Source organism: Ammospiza caudacuta, chromosome 5 (genome assembly GCF_027887145.1).
Source record: "Ammospiza caudacuta isolate bAmmCau1 chromosome 5, bAmmCau1.pri, whole genome shotgun sequence".
NCBI classification, from domain to species: Eukaryota; Metazoa; Chordata; class Aves; order Passeriformes; family Passerellidae; genus Ammospiza; species Ammospiza caudacuta.
Genome location: NC_080597.1, coordinates 15,331,517 through 15,348,519, shown reverse-complemented (window position 1 = coordinate 15,348,519; position 17,003 = coordinate 15,331,517). Strand labels below are relative to the sequence as shown.

Genomic DNA, 17,003 nt, shown 5'->3' with positions numbered 1-17,003 from the left:
TGCTAGAAATAGCTGAAGAAATACATGTAATATTAATGCTTCTTCATTAATGTGCTCCAATGAAATGTAAAGTGCTATTACTGCCATTGCTGGTAATCAGCTGCCTTTACTTAATATTTTAAAAACAAACAGAAGTCCTTTAGTGGATAAATTTTGAGCAGTAATATTTAAACCACTTGGGGATGGGAAAAACAACTGTAAAAAAGTATAGCTACAGGACTGGAGATAAAAAAATGTTACAAGTTAACATGTTTTCCAACAAAGTTATGTGAGAAGCACTGGAGGAACACTGATATGGAAGGGAATGATGAATTAAACTTTATTACTTTGACCTATCTGCTGGGAAGTCACTCAGGATTTGAGTTGCACTTGTTTACACCAACTGCAATTCTAATTCAATATATTTTAGGGGCAAATGTCCCACACTCTCACATTTTCATTTTCCCCCCTCTCTCTGTCTTTTCCTTTCCTATTGTCCCATAAACCTGCCAGAGGAAAAAGTGCCATAGGCTGTTGTATAACTGGCTGTTCTGCACAAGTCCTAGAAGGTCCAGAACTCCAGCTGCAAAGGCATTTGGGAAGTACCACTGCTCACAAATACAGTTTTAAATTCCATATCCAGAAATACTCTTCTTTACAGGACACGTCCAGGTTCATGGAAAAAACTTTGATTTCCATGAACATTTTGTACTGCAACAGCAATATTAATTCTGGCTGCTGAGGGCAAATGAAGAATCTGAGCGTGCAAATTTGGTTGTGCTTGCAGTCAAGCTTCTCTTTTATGTCTGAGGCTGGCATGTGCTCAGCTAAGTCTGGCAGTGCTCCTGAGGGCTGCTGTCTGCAAGTTGTGCCGCTTGGTGCCAAGCCCTGCAGGATTCTCTGGGAGCAGATTTTAGCTTGCCCCACCTTCTTTCCAGTTGGGTATTTCACTACTGGCAGTGTTTGGGTTAGTTCTGTACACACAAGTCTCCCCCAGCACTTCTTGTGGTGTGTTTTCAGGCTGTTCTGCTCTGACTGAAGGTTTCATTGCTCTTGCAAGGTGTTTCAAGTTCTGGGTCCTTCTTTTGGAAATTTGCTGATGTATATATTCTCTCCCTCCCTCTGGCTGTATCATCTCCCTCTTTTTCCCACTCCTCCCCTCCCTTCTGCCCCTGCCCCATTCCCTTCTCTTCTCTTGTTTTGCAGACATGCATAGCCACCCATGAGTCTAATGGGATTGATATTATAATTGCTCTCATCTTGAATGACATAAACCCTCTTGGCAAATACTGCATGGACTTGGTGCTTCAGCTCAAGGTACGGTATATGGAAATTTGTTTGTTTGAATTTGGGCAGCAACAGAAGACATACCTATGGGAGAGCTCTAGGCAGCCTGACATGTACTTAATCTTACCATAGCACAGTATCCTCAGAAGCCTTTGAAAAAAAAAATCTTGCAAATGAGTTCATCTCAGCTTCTGAATCCTTATCAAGCCCTCTGCCACAGGCCTTTTGACCCACTGCTGTGTTTGGGACTGTGTCTCAAACATCTCAAAAATCCTGATTGATAGGATTTTTTTTTTAAAAATCCTATCAATCAGGCATGACACAGGTAGCATGAGAAGTCTATATTGTGGATGTAAAATCTCTCAAGATTGATAAACAGCCACACTGTATAGCATGCAGCAAGTCAACCATGCTCTCTAAATACCGAACTCTTAAAAATTATTTGAGAAGGAAATGCTGTGAAAAAGAACAATACATCAGGTGACCTGCAGTGTCAAATAAAGTTGAAAACAAGGTTCAAGTAAGTTGTACCTAATTTCCCTTCTGAGTGTCCTCTGAGGGGAAGCACAAAGTGTAGAGTGTGAGGGCAAAGCCTAGAGAGGGAGGACTTTTAATGTAATTTTGTTCTGTGTTCTGGGGAGGGTTGGACGGGCTGGTAGATAAGTTTCTCCTGTCTGTGTGCCAGTGCATGCAGAGGGGAGCTCTGCAGCTGCACTGTCTGCCAAGCAGGGTAGAATCTGTCCAGGAGGAGCCCTGGGTTATTGCCTTTTCTTGCCTCCCAAATTAAGTATTTCCATTGTAGATGGTCTGTTTCCTCCCCAAACCAGCAAATACTTTGTGGTAGCTGCATTGCATCATATTGGCAATGTTATACATGTCTAATAAAATAATTAATATAGCTATATATCATGTACAATGAAACATTGAATCAACAGTGCCTTACATATGATTTTAATAACTGTAATTACTTTTTTGAATGGCAATGTAATTCAGGCCCCCCCTCTAGCAAAACACTTAGGCAGACATTTAACTTTGAACATGCAGGCAGTTCTTTTGAAGTCCAAATTCAGTCTCTGTAAAGATGTATCTGCATTCACTCCAGTGCCATTTTGATTTGCCATTGCCATGAGGCTAGCACATGCTTGTAGAACAGCTTTTCTGTGTAGTGACCAAACACAGAGACACCTCTGCAAGGACCAGTGTGATCCTGCTCACAGGAGGCTGGCTGTGCTCAGACTCGTTCAATTAGCAAAAATCGTGGTGAATATAGCAGAGGGTCAGACTGTGGAAATGATTCAGATTTGCAGAATCACAGAGTCATTTCCTTTAGCAGGGATGTCTTGAGGTCAACTTGTCCAAGCCCTCTGCTCAAGCAGGATCAGCTAGAGGTTTCTCAGGATCATGTTCAGCTGAATATCTCCACAGCTGGAGGTCCACAACCATTTTGGGCAGTCTATCCCACTGTCTGATCCCTCTCACAGTACAAAAATGTTCTCTGATGTTTAGATAGAATTTCATGGGTGTTTTATTTTGTCTCTTGCTCTCTCACTGGACACTCCTGAGAGGGGTCTGGCAGCCTCTTCTGCATTTGCTCCCACCAAGTATTTATACACATTGATAAGATCCATCTAAGCCATCTGTACTCCAGACTGAACAGTTACAACTTTCAGTGGCTTCTTATATGAAAAATGCTCCATTCCCTTCATGGTTTTTATGGCTTTTTGCTAGACCCATTCCATTATGTCCATATCACTCTTGTACTGGGTCTGGATGCATTGCAAGATGTGATCTCAAGAATTGGATCCAAATTAAGAAGCTGCTGGTTTTGATTTGGAGTGGCACACATTGAAGTAATAAAGCAATGAATTTACCAAGCAATGTTCAACTGTCAGTGTTCATAGGCAACTTTGAAGTTGCAAATACATAAATTTTGCACTGAAAATACAGAATTCAAAGTATGCAGGCCTATACATTTACACTTACAAACAAGCTCAGGCACTGTGTTCAGGGAGCATTATATGTTGAACTTACACCCTCCAACCACAGGAAAGGCAGTGCAGAGTTATATTTTCCCATGCCATCTTAGTTTAGCTTGTTTTACACTTAGTTTTTGATGTGGCATTTAATTACATCTTCATGGATTATATTTTCCAGTGGACTCCTGAATCATTTAGTGAGCAGAGCAGACAGTGTTTACTGAATGCAGAGATGGCCAGTGTTCAATTCTGCTTCTTTTTATTTCAAGTGTGACCCCCTGGCCTTCCTTACTGATCGATGTGTAAGCCCTGGCACACAGGAAGAGCTCAATATTTGCCACATCTGTGACAGGATGAGGAGACATTGTCAGTCTAAGAGTACAGAGAGTCTAAGACACGTGTCTTCTTTTTTTCCCTCATAGCTGTATCTAGCTGCTTCACTCATTAATTTGCTTTTCCAAAATTTTTATCAGGAGATGAGATGGGAGCCCAGGTAAAAGTGAAATGAAGAGTAGAAGTGCTTTGGGCTGCACTGTTTTTTAGCACCTGGAAACTGATTTTTCACTGTACTTATGTGTTATGAACTTCGTGCTGTGTTTTCCAAGTGATGGATGTCTTTTCCTCACTGATGTTTGGGAAAGATCCTAGGCTCTCCAAATATTCAAAAAGTGAGGAATAAGTAGCCAAATAGCCATCACAAATGCCTGCTGTAATTCTATGCCATGGCAAGGCACTTCTGCTGAGTCAGTAGCAAGAAGCTGATGGTTGATGACACAGAGTCCTACTTATCCTCTACCTTTCCCAGCTCCCTGGAAACTGCAGCAGGCTTCTGTCCGTCCCCAGGGTTGTCTGCACTGGCAAAGAGCTTCAAAGTCCTCCTCAGCCATGAGTGAGGGGACTGATGCCCTCCTCCTGTTTCCTCCCTTTCCTTCCCAAGCTACCTGGGAGCCTGGCATGGCCCCTTCCCTCCTCCTCAGTTTGAGATCCTGCCACTACTGATATGGCCATCACTGTAAGGGAAACCTGCAGCAGAAAAGGAAGCATCCTGCTTTTTAGAGCAGCATCCTGTCAGGAATCCTCATCAAAATGCTGTCCTCTCCCTCCCCCTGTTCACTGTGCACATTCAACTTCTGCAGTGTTGGTTGCAAGGTAGAGAGTCTGATTGGACCTTTCCCATGGATGGTCCTGATTTGATTTATGAGCAAAAGGAAAGGGACATGGCAAAACTTATATGGAGTGCTGTTCTCCTTGAGCCAGTCCCAGTTAGGTCTTTTCTTCCCATCTCTTTTTCTGTGTCCTTATCTCATTCCTGTGTTGGCAAGCCCAGGCTTCTCTCCTGGCTTCTGTCTCACTCCCAGTCTCTTCTCCCAGAAGTTTCTAATTCCCCAGTTACATACAACTCTTCATTTTAATCTGTTCTCCTTCCATTTACCTTCAGTCCTCCAGTCAGAGGTGTTTAATGCTCAGCCTAACACAGCCCTGAGCAAGCTGCTTTGAGCAGGGGCTGGACTGCTGGAATCTTAGTCCAGAGGACAGCCTTTAGTGTGTGGTTTTATGATCCACTCTGCACAGTTTTGTGATTCTGTGCTCACAAAGAATAACCCCTGTGGGCTTTTAGCTGTGAAATGAGTGTGTTTGTGCTCTATAGTACTCAAATTGTAATGTAATAATAATAATAATAAATGCTTCTGAGTTGGACAAGTTTGACTGGGAGACTACAACTCGTGATTGTTCTATTGGCCTCTAGTGCTCCATATTTTTAGGTCTGTTATCAAAACTTGGGGATACAAAGGCTGCTTAAAATACAAGTTGTTTAAACATGTAGGGAATAACATCTTTCTTTTTGCCCTTTTTCCTCTGAAACTGCCCATGCCAGTTGTCTGAGGCACACCCTCACTGGAGAAATTTCAGCTGGAATTGTTGATAATGGCAATCAGCAGCTGAGAATGAGGCTGTAGGGTGGGTTGGCAATTTTCCTGGCCCCTACCTCTTCCCTGGGGACTGTCTCCTGCTTCCAGGTGTTCCAACAGCTCAGTCTGTAACAGGGAATGATGGGGATGCTGTGACAGGTCAGCCAAAGCAACCCTGCTCTGCCAGAAAGCAGCCAAAGCTCCAGAACCATTCTTCCTCTCCACTTCACCACAGCTGATTTAGCTGGGAGGCAGGCAGGGCTCTGAGGCACCACTGGGCTACTGCAGCTAAAGCTCATGCTGTGTAATCCTGAGCCTTGGGGAAAAGCAGCCAGCTGACAAAGCAAAGGTTGTCTTTATATATTCCCCCAGGAATATTTAGTAGTGAAACAAAATCTCAGGAGTGCATGGAAACAGGTTATTTTGCAGCCTTTCAAATAATAACCAGTTGGACTTCATGAAAACCAAAGGGGAAGGAAACCTGCCTGAATGATAAAACCTTCTGTGTAATATGTTTTGTAATTACCTCTGTTGAGTCTTGTTTTAACAGAGAGCCAAGGCAAAAATTGCTAGGTGGGAAATAAGGAAAGGACATGGAATTTAATTTTGTATGCACAGTCTGCAGCAACACTCTGTATTTAAGTAAAATATTTTTCAGTGTTTAAAATTTTCTTTCCAATATAGCATGCAGAGTTAGTGTTACAGTATGCTGACACTAAAAAAAAGCTATTAAATATGTCAGTAAAATAAAAGATGCAAGTGGTTGAAAATCTTCTCCACTAAAAAGTGGTCCTCATAATCTCAATTAAAACAAATGCAAGGGTCATTAATCCATGAAAGAGATTTAAAATTTGCATTAATTTGGTTTTGTATCTCCAGAACAATGCCTCCAAGCTTTTGCTGGCTATTATGGAAAGCAGGCAAGACAGTGAGAATGCGGAAAGAATCCTTTTCAACATGAGACCAAGAGAACTGGTGAGAAAACTTGTGAATATTCATAAATCTTTTGGCTGAAAAAAAATCTGTCATTAAAACATTTTTAAAATGATCTGTATCTAAGCTGAGAAGTGTTGGCAGCGTATGGTGGCACAATGTATCAGGATAGTACTAATTCACAAAATTACTTTAAAAGGATCAAGCATGCATGATTTCAGTCTTTACGACTTCATTATTTTTATCCGTTCCATGCACTTTTCTTTAATTGTTTCCTAACTAAATTATCATATTCTGGTAGACTGTCTTCAAGTGCAGTTTGTCAGGGGCTGGCAAATTAAGCTTGTACAGTTTGTGAGGCAGTGCTAACAGAAATGTGTGTGTGGACATATAATATGTTTAATATACATGTATGTTATTTATTTATGTCTCATGAAAAAGAGAGTTCCAGGCAGTTGTTGCTATGTTTTGGAACAACACTGATGTTTATGGAGGTCTCCAGGAACTTCAAATGGGTTGGAAATCTGGGGGAGTAATTTCCAATATCACTTGATTGCATAACAACAGAGACTGAGAGATCTGGGAGTTCTTGAGGGATTCTGGGGAAGAATCTGGGAACATCTTCCCTGCCCTTAGGCAGAGCCCAGTGCCTGCTGGTTTCAGGGAATCACCACTGAGGTGGCATCTCAGCAGGATGAGGCCATCCCTAGGGTATTGTGTGGGGAACCCTATGGTGGTCCTCTAAGAGGCTTTTGAATATTTGGAATTTCCCCAGCAGATCCCTGCCCAGATCTTCCTTTCCTTTTTGGTTTAGGTGTGGTTTTTCCTGTGAAATTGTGTTGCTGACTGCTCTGGCCAGAAGATCATGGGTGCACTCTTTAAGTGCTGCGCAACAGTGCCTGCCATATCTAGACCAGTCTTTAGAAGCATTTGTGAAAATACCTGCTCACAAAGGCTCATCATTCCTCTTCCTTTCTCATGGTTGCTGATGAAAAATGTAGTGGTTTGGAACTTCATAAATCCTTCAAGCTTGTCTTTATTCAGAAAGTGTTTCTCAGGCTGCTCGCTCTTCTTGCGGAACTGCAGGGCACCCATGCAGGCTGGAGCTGAACAGAGTGGCTGTGTTCAAACACAGTGTGGTTTTTCCCCAAGAACCACATTTATTTCATCTCTCCTTGGCTGGGTTTGTGTTGCAGGTGGATGTGATGAAGAATGCCTACAACCAAGGTCTGGAATGTGACCACGAGGAGGAGAATGGAGATGATGGCATCTCCCCAAAAGATGTTGGCCATAATATCTATATTTTGGCACATCAGGTATGTCTTACTTGTTTTGTGACAGCTTCCAGAAAAGCTTTACGTGGTTAGACTCCACATTGTCACAGATGGAGTCATGCACTTCAGGGGTGAGACAGAAGTAACAATGTGTTTATTGATAAAAACCAAAGTTTGGTAGCCCACACTGTCAGGGAGACCCTCCTGTTGAGTCGTGATGTTAAGGAAGGATCCCTTTGCATTCTAAACTCCTTCTCAGATGGGAGTTTAGGTGCAGCTGGATCCAGTCTTAATCCCAGCTTTTCCCAGCAGTTTGGCTGAAGGTTTATCTGCACATGATCAATTCATTATGTCATTTAGCCAAGAATTCAGAGTTTAGTATGCTCTTACCCACTTACCAAGAGTCTCTTGTGGTAAGGAATCCCTCAGTCTTGAGAAGCAACCTTGAGAGCCATTCCTTGTCCTAGGGGAGGGCGATCCTGAATATGTTGGTCCTCACACTGAGGAGAAATTTCACACAAATTGTTATTTGTGTGAAATAGCAATGTAGAGCAGAACAGTGACTATTTACTTAGCTCTGTCTTCTTTTAACATTAACAGCTCATTTACATCAATCAAATCATAAGTTGTGTTACCATTACTGGTGTATTTTAAATAGTTCCTTCAGTTGTGATACCAACTGAACTTGATTTCAGAAGATTCCTATTATTTTAGAAATATTACTTTGCCAATAAGAATAATTGGACCTTTTCACTGCTTTCTCCTTTCAAATTACTGTAGTGCTGTAGTGCCCTCAGTCTTTTTCTGATTACTTTTACTTCTCTGCTGGTAAAGGTATAATGTACACTGGAGGTTCTTATTTAATGGGCTGTTTATTCTTCAGAGTAGCTGGTGTCAAAAATAGTTTATCTTTCAATTACATTTAGAGTATTGAAAAGTTTTTTGTAATTGAAAGAATAAGGACCACAAACTTCTTGGTTATATCATAAATTACAGCATTTGGTATTTCATATAAGGGCCAAATTAAAAAAAATGTTTTTCCCTAAGAAGAAATAAACAGATGGGGATAGGGAGTGTTCCTCATTCCTTATGTTTATTAAGTGTTGTTAGGAATTAAATACTCGGTGGAAAAAAAAGAAAAGAATACAATCTATAGTTACAGTAGTGTTATGCAATATTTTTTTCAAGCAAGGAATGCAGAAAAACAGTTCCTGAGTTATGCTGGTGTGCTCACAGAACATTTAAATAAGTAGGTATTGTTATTATGTTGGTAGTGGTGGGGTTGACCATGTTCTACTCTTGTGCTGTGTGTGGGGCTGTACATAAGATACCCATCAGAGATGACAGTATTTTTAGAAAGCATCTGCAGCTCCTTACCTTGTCTGAATTTACTCCTTGTCTGAATGCTTATAATGAAAATTTAAATGCCTGCCAAATTGAAATGTTGGTATTTTCTGTGTTCTGCCTACAGTTTGTGTTAAATTACTTAACAGGGTCTATGACATGGAAAATATGGTTTGGGGGAGTGGAATATGGGCCTAAAGCTATACATGAAGTGGCTGATGGGGTCATTTTACACAAGAGGTCACTGCCAGGGGTGCACCAGCTGCCTGAGGTGTAGGTTAAGCTCTGTCCCTAGGTTCATATCTGCAGTGCTGGAGAGGTCCATGGTGCCACTCCACAGCTATTCCTGATCCGTAGCTGCTGTTTTGGTTGCATAAGGGTGGATATTTTTACAGCAACTTACTGAGCTCCTTCCTGTTCTGTAAAATTAAATGTCATGATTGGCTGTGTATGCTGTAAAAATATCCATCTTTTTTACAAAAAAAAAAGAAAAAAAAGAAAGAAAAAAAAAAGAAAAAAGAATGTTTTCTTTTTCTTGCATTTCTGTAAGATAGTACATGTGTTTACAATAGATTTGCACCCATGTCAAGCCCCATATCAAAACAAACCAGTGCAAGGACAGGCAATTTGGGGCCTTTCTGTGTCCTCTGCTAATGAAGTGCTACAATTCTTGGCACAGAGCTGCTAATCTTTGACCCCAAACTCTTTCCATGTGTGCCCTTTTTGCTTGCCCTGGGATGGGCAGGATACAAGAATGGACCCTCCTCAGTAAGGCCATTGTTGCTGGGTTCCTTTGCTGGCTTCAGTCTCCAAACACCCTCTGCTTTGCTGTCAGAGTGGCTTTTTGGTGCCTGGGCCTTCTGCTTGGCTTAGCTGACCTGATTTACATAATATTTCTTTGCTGTGGCACTTCATCCTTCTTACCTTTTTTCTACAACCACTGTGGCTCTTCAGTCACTTTCCTTGCACTTCCTGGTGACCACTTGCTCCAGTTACAGCTTTTTGGTCCCTCTGTAATAGCAGAATCAAGACTCAGAGTTCCCCTTTTTGCTGTTCCAGCCCTCAAACACAGACAGTTTATTTTGGAGAGCTCCGACTTTCAGTTTTTGTCGTTGAGCTCTTCAGGGCAAAGCTGGGTTCTGCATTTTGCCACCACTACATCCTTCCTTGCCCTTCCTGTGGTTGATTTTACCAGAAGCAAGAGGCATTCTTGTAAATGTTCGACCCACAGAGCATAGAAAGTTGTGCATGTGTCACAAGCAAGGCTGAGATTTCTGTTAGTAAATCTTCCTTACAGCCTCCCAGCCCCTGCCCTAAATGTGCACATGGTGCACACACAGAGGTGTGTGGGTACAGCACTGTGTCATGCCAGTGATCACACATCCTCCACATGGTTCTTTGTCCTCTCTTTCCCTTATTTCTTCATCTTCCTCTGGTGTGCCACGTGCCATGGCTCTGCTGCTTCCCCTGCACTGCCCCTGGGCTGTCTGGGCTCTGCTGCTCCTCTCTTGTCCTGCTCCTCCTTGAGCAGAGGGGAGAAGGGAGGGCCACGGGGAGAAAGCAGAACTGAGTTGTCCACGAGGAGCTGCCATGAGCTGCAGCCTGGTTTTGGGGCTCCTTCCAGACCCAGCTCCTCTACAGCTGCTTGTGGAGCAGTGACACGAGCGGGTGCTTTAGGTCACATCCTGGAAAAATAAGCCTGCTATTGGTAGGTAGAAAGGGCTCACAATTCTCTTGAGAATCCATGGAGGAGATTCTGTTTTCTTTCTCTGGTTCAAATGTCATGCTCAGAGCCAAGCCTTGACCTTGCTATTTCCTTGCAGTAGTCTCAGGTGAGTGCCAGAGGTGTGTTATGGACAGGGCCATCATCCCTTGTACCACTTCTCTTGCAGCCTCAGTCAATAGGTATGGTATTTCTGCTGCTGCTCTCTTAAGAGATTGTGTTAGAGCTGGTCACACTTTGTTTTGTAAAGTTAGTAAGGCTGTCCTCAAAGAGACTTCATCTTGATGTGGTGTCCCTGTAGGAAATTACCAAAGCTTTTGACACAGAAGCACAAAAAAAAAGTTTCATTCTTGTCCTTATCTACAGGAGCATTAGTGTAGGAGAATCAAGGTTTTAAATGGTTACACAAAGAAAAAAATTAGAAAAAGCTAAAGAAATCCTCTGGCTTTTCAGATCACTGCTTGAGCTGGCTGCCTGTTAGTCATAACAAAGTACTTCAGAAGTTTGTAAACTAAAACACAGTACTTCACTGGAAGTGTTTCCATGAGGTTCAGGATCCCTTTGATATACTGTGAAGCAAGATAAGGCAGTGCTTATAACTAGACTCCTGTAGTCTGTATGTTTGTATGCACATTTACACACACACACACATATATATATATATACATACATAAATATATACGTGTGTATATATACATACATACATATATATGAATATATATATGTGTGTGTGTGTGCACTTCTGTTAACAGAAAATACTTGGACTGTTTGTGTTTTTCAGCTCATGCAAACTGTCTAAGTCAGGCATGGAGCCCAAGCTAATCCACTGTGCCTTTCAGCAGAGGCTTTATTCATGAGGGTCACAAGGATGTGAAATAAGTTGACATAGTTTTTTGTCAGCTTGCAGCATGGCAAGAGCGCACTTTCCTCTGCCTGCAGAGCTGTGCAGAGATGTCCTTGGTCTGGAAGGATGTGAGTCAGGGGGGAGTAAGGGAGCAAACTGTAACAAAACTTTCAGATTTCCAGTGCCTCATAAACTCTGCCTGGTTCCCAAGGCGTGGCAGGAGTGGAGGGCTGCTGACACAGCCTGTCACCCCTTTCCTGATGCATGTTCTGTGCTCTAAGGCTAGCAGAATTTTCTCATTTTTAAGTTTCTGCTTAAATGCCCTGTTGGAGAGGGAGCACAAGTCTTGGAACTCCACAATACCTCTGTCACTTGCAGGTAAATAGAAGGTTGTTTGTTTGGTTGTTTGTTTTTTTTTAAGAGATTAAGCTAAAGTATTATTTAAATCTCAACCAAGTAAACTGCTTATATTTATACAATTATCTGGTGCCACCAAGACTTAACGAATAATATTTCCTCACCCCATAAAGTTAGAAGAATTATCACTGTCTGATATCAGTGCAGCGAAGACAAATTTGAACCAGGTTATCTTCTAATAGACTAACACAGTTGGAAGTGTCCTTCCATTTATAAGTTCTTAAAATAAACCAAGGAAAAATCTGCTGTGAACTGTAAGGTTCTCACTGCAGGTGCTGCTAAGGACACACATCTTCCTCTCTGGTGCTAGTTTTAAATGGGCTGAGCAAAATAAATCTCTCAGTCTTATATATTTGTTAGTATATTAATAACAGAATCAAGATTTTTTTCTATCAAACTTGGCAAGCATTATCAAACGAATGTCTTACTGCCATGTTTACTTCACTGCTTAATAGTGTAGACAGATGAAGGGTATTTGCTAACTGGGCAATTAAAATGGCAATAATTGATGGCATGGATTTATAGTTTGGGAGTAGGCATACACTACCAGCTATTTTTTAAAAGTTACTATTTTTGACATGTGAAATAAGAGAGGTTTGATAATGAGACTTGGATATGATACATTCATTAAGGATAAAATAAAGACAGTTTTTAAAAAATTACCTATCCAAATAGGGAAAATTCTAAGAAGCGCAAAGCTTTTTGTTTCTGTGGCTTTCTCTGTAGTCTGTGTTTCTGTAGCTTTCATCAGACTTGAGTACACCCAGGACTGGGACCACCTTTACTTTCCACATCAGTACTGTGCCTACTGCTGCATAGTTCTGGAACTCTCACATGCTCCAGCCGAACAAAGAAATGGCAATAATAATTGTTTCAGAAACTTTTAAAGAATTAATCTTACTTTTTACAAGATTTTGGAGCAGTTAAAAGCTCTCATTAATTTCATTTGCCCCTTTTTAAGTAGGTGGTGCTAGCTGGTGTCGCAGATAAAGGCACCAAGGCAGAAGCAGGCACAGACAGCAAGTCAGAGCTGTCATGGGAAGGAAGTCTGGTTGTTTGATCCCCAGTGCTTTGCTCTGACTGCCACGCTGGCCTCCCTCCTATGCTCACTCTCTCCCAGCCTCTTTGCTAACGTGGAAAGTTGGCATTTGTTGGGTAGTGCATAATCACTGAGCACATTAGTACTTCAGAAGTCTTTTAGAGACATGCTAATGTGTGTTTTTCAAATAAACTTTCCCGTGCTGCTACTATTATGGATTGCTGAGGCAAGAAGGTAATGGGTGCAAATATGTTTGTGTGTGTGAGGGAGGTATTGTAGGGCTTAGGGATTTTTTTGTGATTATTTTTGGTGTTGTACTTTGGAGCAGTTCCTGGATTTCCTCCTCTTTGCTGTATTTTAACTTTTAGACAGATTCACTTAGATCTTCATCCTTCTTTTTCCCTTGAGTATGTGTGTGCATGTATAAAATAAAAGACAATTATTAAAACCTACACTAAAAGGTAGATGTGGATTCTTATACTCATCCATTTGTCTTGACCTGAATATACTTCAAGCCAGGTGAAGGGATTCCATGCCAAGGCGTTGCTTATGATGCGTGCAGATCTTCCATGGTTTAATGTGTGAGGAAACAAGAGGTAACACTGTAAATATGGGCCTCCAAATGTGGAATAGGATCACTGCAGGTGACTCCTCCAAAGCTTTCTGAACCAAACACTGTCCTGCATGAGTGTGACTGTGGTCAGGTGTAAAATCAGGGTGAAATTTGACTTTTTAAAAAGAAATGTTGCTGAGGAAGGCAGAAATTAGGTGCTCAGTAATGTGCATTGGCAAGCACCTTCTCTAAGACACAGCAAAGAAGCACCTGAAATGCTGTTTAGGATGGAGAACTGGTGGGAGCAGTTACAGACCAGTAGTCTGCAGTGGGCATGAACTGGCTGAAATTGTAGCATCATGGTTATACCCTGGAAATAAGATTAGCAGAAGACAAGTGGAAAAGTCTTGCAAGAACACCTTCACCCTTGATAGTGGTGTTGCCATTACTGGGCCATAACATTTGCCTAAAAGAAATCTCCCTGTCAGAGCTGTGAGTTCCCAGAACATTTTGCTTTAAAAGATAAGCTCATCCAATTGGGAAGCAGCTTTGAGCTCAGGCAAGGATCCTCCAGATGAGCTTTGGTCTGGGGACCACAGTGGTTCAGTAAATTTTTAAGTCTTGTGGAGTTCTTTCTGCTCATCCTCTGCCTCAGGTAGTTACATGTCTGTCTTTACAAAACATTAGCTTGTGCCTAGGTTCTGATGACAAAAGATTTTCAGTTGATTCTGTTTTGTGAAGGAAATACTTGGAAAAACAAGTCTTGGTTCATTTGAGTTTTTACACATCTCTAACTGGTACACACTCAAAAAAATAAAAGTTTTCATGTGTGAGACTAGGATTTTGGAAAAAAGACCACTGTAGATGGTGTAGATGGCTCACATTTTGTGTAGCAATGACCACTGTCAAATTTTGAGGCTGATGTGGTCAAGAAGCAGTTGGCAGGTGTTGTTGGAGGTTGTCCTCCCAAGTACCAGATGACAAATGGAGAAAAACATTATACACAATTAAATAAATAGAACTGCCTTTTGAGGCCAGAAGATGATGGACTCTATACTGTAGGATAAACCTGTCCTTCAGGATGAATAGGTGTGAGTTTGTGCAGTGAGGATGCTCTCTTTCTGCAGGACAAGTACAATTTTTCAAGCTAAAGGATGTCATTTTTTGCAAGGCTACGCTGAGCTTTGCAGTTTTTGGGTGTTTTTTTTTGTTTCTCTGTCCTTAACAGAGAAGCTCTTGCTGGTAGCAGTGCCAAAACAAAGAGCTAATGGGAACCAGTCCCAGGAACCGTGACTGTCAGGGGACTCGTAAGCTTGGCTGCCAGACCTGAAACTTTTCATGGAACTTTTATGCTCCACATGTTGTTTTGTAGTTATCATCCTGATGAGACAGGCTATGGCATCAAAATGACACCAGCTAATTAAATGTCAGGAGAATCAGAAGATGTTGCAAGGCTTTTGCGCTGAGATTGCCAAGATTGAAGCAGAAGCCAGTGACGCACATCACCCTCCTTGTGGCTCATTAGGATGGGATATAGCTCCACGTTCAGCCAGCTGCAGGATGGAGAGACAGCATGGAGGCTGCCACGAGGGCTTGACACTAATGAGCACCTGAAAGGTTAAATAAACCTCTCTGGCTGATGTTAGGTCTCAGGTTATAACCTTGGCAACTTGTCCTTTGATGTTTTCTTTTTCTCCCCTTCTCCTTGGAAGCATTCATCTCAGAGTCCTGTCCTGGCTTGGATAGGGATCTACATGGGAACCTCTTTTCCATCTGCTGTTTTGTTGACTTAGGCTGCTAAGAGCTGCTAGGATTCAAGCTAGAGCTTTTTACTATAGACTGGCCACAAAAGCTTTAGCTTATTTTAACTTTTCTGGTTCCACTTCTCTAGAATAAGATGAAGTGTCTATTCTACATATGTGTGTGATTTATTATATGTAATGTTAATGAGGGATATATCCTCTTTGACTGTGGCAACTGCACATTTCACTAGTGCACAGGTGGCCTTAATATTTCTGCTTTGTGGGTTTCTTCTTCTATCTTTAACTTCTGTAATCCTTGTGTTTTGTGGTTTACAAGATTTTTTGTCATTGGGAAATATGTTGAATTGGTGTCGGGGTCCAAACATTACACCAGAAGAAATATCCTTTCTTTGTAAAATGTCTGCATTGTGAAATCTTCACATTAGTCTGTGGTTTTACTCTGAAATTGGCTGTGGGACAATGAAATACTGTTCAAGACATTCTCTGCTCTCAGGCTCTGTTTGCAGTCCTGTCGAGCAATAACCACACTACCTTTTTATTGCTGTCTGAAGCAGCATGGGGTGGACAGGGGGACTTCAGTCCTCCTTTGGTTCTCTGTCACCCGTGAGGCAGTTCCTTCACTTCCCACTCGTAGAATGGCTCTTCATTTAGCTGTGTCCACAGCTGCTCTACGTGGGAATGCCTCCACTCAAAGTAGGCAAGCAATATTGATTTATATTGATTTATACTGATTTATACTGGTAGAGAACTTGCCCTGTTGCCCTCAAACCATACTCTTACCCTGGAGCTGCCTGCTCATGTTTGTCATGCTTTAAGAGTTATGATATGGAGGTCACGAGGAGGTTGACTTGACTTAAAACTTTTAGATTGAAATTGCTTGGAGAAGCATTATGTAGAATTAAGCATAATTTTCCTTGGAAACTGAGTAAACTCAATCCAGGAGCTGTTGAGAGGCAATACATGTGGGACCACAAAGTGCCATCTTTCCTAAGCCACCCTTCAAAGCACACTGCAGACTCAGCCAGCCCTGAGTGCTCTGTGCACATTTCACTGGCTCAGAAATGTATGTAATGTAGCTATTTTGTTCAAATTGCTGCAAACTCCAAACTCCCCTCATCAAGGAAGTTGATCTACACAAAGTGTTGAGTTCTTGCACTGGAGACAGAGCTGGAGCTTTTCCATTAGAGGTAACCTTCAAGTGAACCAAGGTGCACCTTTTTCTTCCAAGTACAGCCCAACTAAAACATTTTACCCTAAGCTGGGGTTTGGTTTGAGGGGAAATGAGGTAACCTTGGAAATACCATGGAAGTGAAATCTGGTCTCACTTAATAGTATCAGAGCAGTTCTAATAGGCCTCAGATATCTGCATTGTGAAATCCTACACCTTAATTAAAATCAAGGGGTGGGGGCATCTTCTCTAACAAAGACATACTTTTTTATGTTCAGTATTCATTGAAGTAATTACAGGTTAACAAAAATAAAGAACATTAAACAGAATGTCAAAATATGTCTGTTCCTCACAGTTGCTCCGTTTTAACTCTCATCTCCTCTGATGTCACAATTTAATTAGGTATCTCAGTCACTATAGAGTTTTCCAGACAAGATCTGAATTTGTAATCTACAAATCAGCAGAGCTCAGTTGCCATCTTCTGTATTTCATTAATTTAACACAGTGCAGAAAAGTGAAAATGAGGTTCACCATGCACTTTCTCTGAGGCAGCTTTATGAGATACTGAATAAAAGTGTCCAGCTGTGAAATTTAGTTTTAACAGCTGATTATGCTTTTCTACACCAAAAGTGAGGTGATCAGTTACTGATGGTCACCTTCAGACCTGCACACAGATAAGCATCTAATCAACCTGGGGTTAAAGAAGCCTTTTCTCTGCCTTTTTCTATGGGCAAGGATTTTCAGAGTTTGTTTCACAAATGATAGTCTGTGGTAACCCTAAATGAACTTAATT

General features: G+C 41.6%; 1 protein-coding gene across 1 annotated transcript in view; it reads left to right on the top strand.

The window, feature by feature from the left end:
- The window catches only part of ITPR2 (inositol 1,4,5-trisphosphate receptor type 2), a 241,630-nt gene that overhangs the window by 171,689 nt on the left and 52,938 nt on the right, over window positions 1–17,003 (top strand). The window contains exons 43-45 of the mRNA XM_058805787.1: window positions 1,186–1,296; window positions 6,032–6,127; window positions 7,282–7,401. Coding sequence (XP_058661770.1) covers window positions 1,186–1,296; window positions 6,032–6,127; window positions 7,282–7,401 — 327 coding nt within the window. The remainder of the gene's footprint in view (window positions 1–1,185; window positions 1,297–6,031; window positions 6,128–7,281; window positions 7,402–17,003) is intronic.